At 46.5% G+C, this 8,777-nt stretch overlaps 1 protein-coding gene across 1 annotated transcript; it reads right to left on the bottom strand.

Annotated features, from left to right (window-relative positions):
* Positions 1-645: 645 nt before the first annotated feature.
* Positions 646-5,230, bottom strand: RAX (retina and anterior neural fold homeobox). The gene is made up of 3 exons (XM_074202581.1): positions 4,915-5,230; positions 4,073-4,326; positions 646-1,131 (listed from the first exon to the last, which is right to left on the bottom strand). Exons 1-3 carry the CDS (start codon positions 5,228-5,230, stop codon positions 646-648), a joined length of 1,056 nt encoding a protein of 351 aa, XP_074058682.1.
* Between the last annotated feature and the right edge of the window lie 3,547 nt (positions 5,231-8,777).

Below are 8,777 nucleotides of genomic sequence, written 5' to 3'. Positions count from 1 at the left end.
TTATGTATAAACAACTTCTTAATACCTATTTTCCTGGTTCTCTTCCCCCATCCTCACTACCGGCCCAAGTCAGTGGTAATCAGGCCGAGGTCTGCCACTCGCAATTCAGTCAACAAGTGAAGAAAAAAAAGCCCCTCTATCGGCTACGACCTTTCGATTTTTTTTGTGGCCAGTTGGTCCAGGCCTTTCTAAGTCAGTAAATGACAATGTTGGGGAGGGGGGGAGAATGAGTTCAGAACATCCTATTTCCCCTCCAGTTACTTAAGAGAAAAACTCGCATTTCCTTGTTGCTGAATTCGTGAATTGGATAAAGTAAAGGAGGTTCCAAAGAACTTTTAGTTATTTCTTAAGCAGAGACTTGGAGGATTTCCATCAACCCCATTCGACTGATTAGTGTCCCCGTGGAACAGTGAGCACGAGCTAACTCTCCCCGTGGTCTGGAGGCAGTCCAGTTCCCTGGGGTCGAAGAAGAAGCCTTGCTTCGGGGTATACCAGGGGTAGGGGAGGGTCTCCCCGATAATATTCGGATCCTGGTCCTCAGCTTAGGGGATCCAACCAAGGAACGGGTTTGAAGTGTGTTGGGGAGTGGGGGGAAAGGCCACAGTCTGACCCCCATGGGATTAAGGGGACGAGAAGGCGGTGCTCTCATATGGTCTGCCAAGGCTTCCCAATAGACTGGATGTGCTCCTTGGCCTTCATGCGCAGCGCTGCGATGCTGGTATTCCGGGGGTCCGCTTCCTCCAGTGAAAATTTGTCCACAAAGTTAGCCCCGCACTGGTAAGGGGGAGGCGGGGGCGGCCCTAGAGGCTGCAGGCTGTGCCCCAGAGGAGGGGAGTTCAGAAAGGGTGGGGGGGGCGTGTAGCTGGCCGGGAGGTTCTGCGGGGAGGTCACAAAGCCCGGCAGGCTCTGTAAGGAGGTCGTGCCGCCGCCGGCCAGTGGCGGACTCAGCCAGGACTCCAGCTGCAAGGTGGCCGCGCCGCCGCCGCCTCCCCCGCCTCCCCCGAGCTGCGGCAGGCCGGCGGAGGGTGGCGAGCGGTTGAAGGAGAGGATGGGGGAGTCTTGCAGCTTCATGGACGTCACTTCGAGCTTCTCCTGCCTCCGCCACTTGGCCCTCCGGTTCTGAAACCACACCTGCGGACACACCATGCGGCCGGGATGGTCAGAGTAGGAGGGACCCGAACCCCCCTCATTCCCCCGAAATGCTAGCTGAGAGCTTTAGTCTCTACTTGGTCTATCTTCTGATTATGACTGCTTTGAGTCTATCCTTTCCGCTTTAGGGTCATAACTTCTAGAAGTAGGAAAGGAACCTTAGGGATCATTTAATCCGGAGAATTTTTAACCTTTTTTGTCACAGACCTCCTTGGCAGTCTGGAGAAACCTATGGACAACTCAGAATAAAGTATTTAGATGTATAAAAATAAGACCCATAGATTACCAAGGAAACAGATTCTATTAAAATGGCTATAAAATCTTTTTTGAAATAAAAAAGCTCACAAATTCCTTCCAATCTAAGAATGTGTGGGCCAGCTCCCTAATGCACAGAGAAGGGAATTTAGGCATAGGGATGTGAAGTGACTGCGTTAAGAAAATACAAGATCAGCAAAGTAGTAAATAAGGTTTGGGGCAAAGGAGAAGACTGGGGTTTTCCCACTGCAAATCCAACTCTTTTCACTACAACTTTCCCATTTCTTCTCCCCATCTCTATCCCTAGGTTTCTTTGATCTTTTATTTATCTTTTTTTTTCTTTCTGTCCTCTCTTTCTTCCTCCTTTTCCCCATCCAATCTCAAACATTTTTCTTCTGGGTTTAGAGCCTATTTTTTCCCTTGTCACCCTATTTGCCCAAATTCATTATACTAAGCTTGGTGGTCAATATGAAGTAATACATCAAAACTACACATATATAGGAATGGACATATGTGAAAAAGCACATTTAGGTTCATGTACATGTATATGTATGGTATGGATATATGTGAGTGCATGCATGTACATACACAGATAATTTCAACTCTAACCAGGGATCTGAAAACCCATGCAAAGTGACTTAAAAAAAACACATAAGAAGAGCCAATAATGAATCATAGTTCCTGAGAGTGTTAATTGTCTGGAGAGGGTAAACAAAAAAGTCCTATTTCCTCCAGAAATAAACTGAAAAGAGAGGAAATAATTAGAGAAAAAGATGGTTGATTGGAAAGGAATCATTATAAAAAAGGATGGCAGGATTTGAGATGCAGGAGAGACACAGTTGAGATTGTAAGTAGAGAGAAAGCATCTAAGTAAATCTAGAACTAAATTTACATTGAGATACTCCAGTGAAAGAATATGCATTTAGAGTAGAGAAAGGGAGGTCCACTCCCTCCATTCTCCCCCAAGATGCTTTAAGATCTTAGGATATCTTTGTTTTCCAGGAATCCCAACATAGAGCTGATTTTACCTCCCCTTAAGCCTCTGGAATATCCAATTTCCCAGAAATAGCAAGAGTAGAAGAAGCACAGGGAAGATTCCTTTTTTTTTTTTTTTTTTTTTTGGAATTTGACTTTTCTCTCAGCATTTCTTCCATTTCCTCAACCCCTCTTACCCCTAATGGTTAAAGTCAGAGAGTCAGTAACTAGAAGTCCAAGGTCTCCAGGCAAAACTTTGAACCCTATCATCCTTGGGAAACTCAATAAAGTTGCATACAAGTAGGGAGATCCTGCCTAGTTTTTCTCTCTCCCTCACCCTCTTTTCTTTCACTTTTCGCTCTTTTTCTCCTCATCAAGTCACTCTCCTATACTCTTGAACACACATAAAATACATAATTAATACCCCCAGACATACACCAAATGATATCAGTTTAGGTCTGAATGGTATATGACCTATCTGAAGACTTATTCTCTGCCAACTGACCTCACCACATACTTTTAGGAAACAGGTAAATGACTAAAATCGAATATTCTGGCCACCTGCATCTTGCCTTCCAGTGAAGAAATAGCACTTTGACCTCTTTTATTTGCAAGAAAGCATTAAGGTCTCCTTTATGGAACGGTAACTACTTGAATACCTAGAATACCAACTGTTAAGATCCAATGAAATTGGATCCCAATTTCTCTTCAGGTTTGACTTAAACTTACACAACTTGGAAACCCTCCCAGATTTTTCACAGATGACTAGCAAATATATAAGGCTTTTAAATATTTTAATGATGGGGATTAAAGATAATTCAGCTCTAATTAAAACAAAAAAAGTACCATACAAAGAAAAGGAAAGCTCTCTGCACTGGAAATTGGATGGATTTGAAACAGACAAGGCAAGGCAATATTCTCAAACAAAATCCCACTTTACGTCTCAATTGAAAAGTGGAGCTGAGAAGAACATGACCCAATTTCAAAGTAGAATTTTTGACAGCAGGGGCTGACCAAATAATTGAAGGAGGATGTATCCAAGTGGGGGCTTGATTTATATGATAATTTAATTATCCTGAATGGATCTGTGTTTACTCTTGCTGTGGCAGAGTATTTCAATCTCCATTATACCAGATACTTAAGCCCTTAAGGGTGGAATAGGTGGGTATTTGGAACTGTACTTTAGATATATTTTTTCAAGCTCTCCGTGTCTCTGTCTCTCTCTACCTCTCCCTATTCCCCACCTCCACATATGTGTGTGTGTGTTCTCTCTGTCTCTTTCTGTCCTTGATTCTCTGTTTCTGACTCTGTCTTTCTGTCTCTGTCTCTGTCTCTCTCTGTCTCTCTCTGTCTCTCTCTGTCTCTCTCTCTCTCTCTCTCTCTCTCTCTCTCTCTCTCTCTCCCTTTCTCTTTCTCTTCATCCCATCCCACCCCTACAGAATTAGGAAGGCTAAGGAAATGCCCTCTGCAAGCTTCCTACCGAGTTTCTTTTAGCTGCGAGGGGAAAGGATTTCAGATCTGGATCCCAGGGCTGTGGATCCTTGTGAAAAGAAAACCCAGAAAGCTAAATATAGTTCATAGACCCACTCTACCGCGGCCAGCCACAGCCCAGATTGGGTATCTGTTCTCTACACCTAAGGTGAGCCCCTCCTTGTCTCCAAGGGTCCTGCTTCCGACTGGCTCCTTTCTTTACCTGGACTCGGACCTCTGGCAGGTTGACCTTGACGGCCAGCTCCTCGCGGCTGTAGACATCTGGGTAGTGGGACTTCTCAAAGGCCCTCTCCAACTCATGCAACTGGTAGGTGGTGAATGTGGTGCGGTTCCGACGGTGTTTCTTCTTGGGCTGCTCCTCGTCCGACAGTTTCCCGTCACTGGGGGTGTGGCAGGCGGCCAACTCTGGGCTGAGACATTCCTCTCCCGGCTCCTTGGGCCCATAGGAGCAAGCATCTGGAGGAGGGAGGAGGTGGGGAGGGGGCCCGTTCCGTTAGCTACTCCTGTCTCAAGGCGCTTCTCTGCTCACCTCCTTCCTTCCTTCCCCCACCCCCCCGGCTCCAGCTGGACTCCCACCCTCTGAGTTCTGTGTTCCAAGGCTGTCGAATGAAGGTCTCGGGAGAGTGTGGTACTTAGAGAGGGACCTTTTCAGTTTTCCTGGGAAGAAGATTCTTGACCCCTCTCTTCGCTCCCCCCCCCCCCCCCGCCCCAGTCACTATGGAGCTCAGGGACCGTGTTAAGCACCGGGTCAATCTATTCTGGTTAGAATTCCACATTTTTGGTCTCTGATCACAGTTAAGCGAAGAGACCCCCAATTTCTTAGGTTTAATAGTTCAGCCTGGGGAGGAGGAAGCAGTTGAAAGAGAAGTTCTTATTTGCTATAATCGATATCAGTGTTAAAAAGACTTTTATGATCTCGCCAACTAAAATAATCTAAGAAACATGCTTCCCGAGAGAGTGCCACTCTGCCCCCTTTTCTCCCCTGGGGCCCTTCTAACACAGTCCCGGTGCCCCGGCGCCGGGGGTCGGCATTCACTTACTCACCTCCGTACTCCTCGGCCTGGGCCTGGGCAGGGCTCAGCATCGGGGAAGGGAGCTGGGGCGGGGGCGGGGGCGCCGCAGCCTCGCCCGGCGCTCTGGGTAAGCTGAGGCGGACCCCCGCCCTCTTGTCCTGGTCCTTGGGAGCTCGGGAGACTCTGTCTGCGGGGAAGGAGTCGAGGAGCCCGTCGTCCTTGGTAAATCCCAATATGGCCTCGATGCTGTGGAGCCGCGAGGGGTTTGCGGTGGGGCTCCTGCCCAGGTGCCCAGAAAGGGAGAAGCTCCCGTCTGCCATGGTCAGAGCGGAGCCTGGCAGGTGCATGGGGGGCCGGAGCGGTCCGGGAAGCGGCCGGGGCGGGGAGGGGTGGGATGGGGAAAGGCGGGGAGGGAGGCAGGGAAGAGGGTCACTCTCCTCTTCCTGCTCCCTTAAGAGGCGGAGGAGAGGCTGGATGCGGTTTCTTTCCCGTTCAGACACTCGAAATTCAGAAACTTCCAAGCTAACTCTAGAAAAGCCTGAGGGGGCGGAGGACAGAGCCTGTCTCTCTGCCCCCGCCGAGTAAGTAGTGCCCCCTGGCCCTACAAGTTCCCTCCTTTTTCTCCGCAAGAGCCAAGAAGCACCAACTCCTCTCCTGCATCAGCAGCAGCGGATTGCCCTCTCCCTCAGATCCCCCCCAACTCCTCCTTCTCTCTCACCCCGGGGCGCCAGCTCCCTCTCCCCCCCCCCCACCCTCCAGCTCCTCCTTCCCCAGCTGGGCTGGTCCTGCTCCCCCTCAACCCTTCCCCCAGGCGAGTCTGTCCGAGCTGAGCCTCTGGGATCCCAGCCCTGTCCCCGAGTTGGAGAGGGGAAATGGAGGAAAGCCTGAAGACTTTAGCCTAAGGCTCTCTCTTCCTTCGCTCGCCACCTCCCCTTCCCCTAAACCCCCACCCTTATCCGCAGGCGGGGATCCCGCCTGCTTGTCCCTTTTCTTGACACCCGCAGGAGTTTGTTCCTGGATTTTGCCCACCCCCCCGTGGCCCTCACCTCACCCACTCTCAGGACTCCGAGGCCCCAGCTAGAGGCCTGAGAAGCCTAGGAGGATCCAGCGGGAACAGGCTGGCCGAGTGCCCCAAAAGGGTCTTTCCAGCTTTGGAGAGTGGAGGTGAGCGAAGGAGAGGGAAAGCAGCAATCCCTAGAAACGGCGTCCTTCCCTGAAATGTCTCCTCTGTCTGCTACCGAAGCTCAGGTCCTGGGCCCCGGAATTGTACGTATGGTTTAAGCTAATCGTGTGGGTTCCTTTCCGATTTAAGATCCAGCATGACCCCATTCCTCTAATTCTCTCGGCAGGAGAAGGTGGGACTATCTGCATCCCCTCCAAGTCTGGGAACAAACTGGCTGAGAGAAAAAGCTGAGGGAATCCACCTTTCTTTGGCCCTTTGTGGTAGTGGTGGGAATCCCTTTCAGAATACACCCAGGCCCTTGACCCAAGCCTCTTTCCCCTGCCCTACCTTGCCAATCAACAGCACCAGTTCCTTTTCACAGTCACCAGGTGATTTACTTCTGTTATCTTCTTCTGAAATTCTTTTAAGTTTGCCCAAACCATCTCCTTGTGCAATCTAAGAGAAAATGGCAAAGTGAGACTTTGGTGCATGTTTGGGGAATATCCCTCCCGGCTCATTAACCTTTCCTATTTTTGTCAAGTTTTTGTTTTGGGGATCCATTCAAAAACTGCTAATCATAAATTGTTTCTAGTAGGAAATGATTAAGAACTTCCACAAGTAGTATCCCAAACACAGCTTGTCCTCCATGAAGATTGTTGACTCCTTAAGCAAAGTCGACCATCTATAGAAAGAAAGGTGGTATGTGTGTGTGCCCACGTGCACGTGCTTGCATCAAAAATCCAAACTGGAAGTTGCTTTGTAAAGATTGGTCTGCCAGAAATCAGAGAGCTGGGCCATGGTCCAGAAGAAATATAATGGACTGTCTCTTTAAAGATGGATTCCAAGAACAAAATTTTCAAAATTTTCTGTAATCTGGTTTCTTCATTGATGTTGATTTGCTTCATTCTTTCATCATTTAGTAAATATTTTTCAAGCATCAACTTTGTTGTTGGTGATATGGAGAGTATCGTTTGGGCTACACTTAAGATCATAGAATAAAAATGATAAATCAAAGACATAGAAAAGCTTAAATTGTAGGTATAGAGAATTGGAGTTTTGGAAGAGAATGTTAGAGATAATTTACTCTCTACACCCTACCCCTCCCCACCACCCACATAGCATATACCCCTGTTTCACTGAGGCCCAGAGAGGAGAATGCACTTAATCAAAATCACAATGGCATAGTTAAACCAGAATTAGAACTCAGTTCACCTCATTGTCAAGAGTCCAGTGTTTTATCTCAATGCCTAATCATAAGTAGCAAGTTGAAAACACATACCTCTAATTTACCAGGATTCAAAATTCATTTATAGACAGACATTGAAAACTTTTGAACTTAAATGGTGTGATTTTAACCACTGAAGCCATGGAATATTTTTAATTTTTAGGGAAAAAAAGACCTTTAAAAAGAATAGGCAAAAATGGAGGCTCTGAAACTTTCTTAAAATTTTGTTTCAAAGAAGTAGGATTTTCTGTCTCTAGGTAATTTTTATGGTTTTGATTTCTTGACATATTATTAATACATTATTTTGTACTGGTGATTAGAGGTTCAGTCTTTGCTTCAGTACTTTCCCCTGACCCATATTAGCATGACCACTTTACTTTTCAGATCTTCAGGAAACTCTCTAAAGCTGGAAGTTATGGAGGAGTTTCCAGTTGATGAAATCATAGGTCTCCAAAAATACTGATATCAACTATAGCAAATAAGAACATATCTTTTAACTTTTCATCCTCCCCGGGCTGAATTGGTAAACCTAAGAAATTGAGGGTATCTTAGCTTAATTCCTCTAAGAACTGTGATCAGAGACCAAAGATGTAGAATTCTAGCCAGTGCCTAACATAGTTCTTGAAAGATAGGTACTTATAAATTGCTTACTGGTTGATTGTCTAAACCCTTTGCACATGGGGTACATTGAGTCATAAAATGTTAGAGGTAAAGGGGATCTGGGTGATATTTAACCCAAATCCCCCATTTTACAGGTGAGTAAACTAAGACTAGGGGTATTAAATTGACTCCTTCAAATTTTAAAAATTGATTGAAGACAGAGCCAATACTAGAATTCAGACTTGACTTCTAGCCCATTGGTTTGTCTGCTGCAGACACACTACACTACGATGAAGGAATCTTGCTACGACACTCTTCATTATTGCATTCCAAAATGGCCTCAGAAATTCTAGAGGCAAAATTATCATAGGGAAAAATTTTGGACACTAGGACATGGTTGTTAGGATGGTCCTATTCAGTTTAAATGAATCAAAATGTGCAGAAAAGGTGATTAATGCAGCCCAAACCTTTAGCTCTTTAATTTAGTGTGTCTGGTCATCCCCTAGAGCATGAAAGTGAGGATAACTAATTGGCATTTGTTTTCCCTTGTCTGAATGAGAATACATTATATGTAAACTTCCCCAATATTAACTTGATCTCTATAATCACTCCTTAACAAAGATTGGCTGTATTTTCTTAAGCTCCTGCCCACACGCTGCTAAGGGGCTTATAGTCTTGTTTTCCAAAGTTAATTCCCTTTGGAACTGCCCAGCTCGCCCTCATAGCTCCAGGTGAGGTTATCCTTTATTTACTGTTTATTTCAGAGGCTCTGGAGAAAGGGGGGGAAAAAAGACTTCAACAGCCACTGGAAGGGCCCTATAGGGGAAACAGGGCAAGGAGGGACAAGGGAAGGTTAGGGCATCTTTTGTGCTCTGTATAAAAAGCAAGTCAATACCATTGTGGGTGC

The sequence above is a fragment of the Macrotis lagotis genome, chromosome X, assembly GCF_037893015.1.
Source record: "Macrotis lagotis isolate mMagLag1 chromosome X, bilby.v1.9.chrom.fasta, whole genome shotgun sequence".
NCBI lineage: Eukaryota > Metazoa > Chordata > Mammalia > Peramelemorphia > Peramelidae > Macrotis > Macrotis lagotis.
The sequence above is the reverse complement of the archived record's forward strand: the minus strand, read 5'-3'. Positions and strand labels throughout refer to the sequence as shown.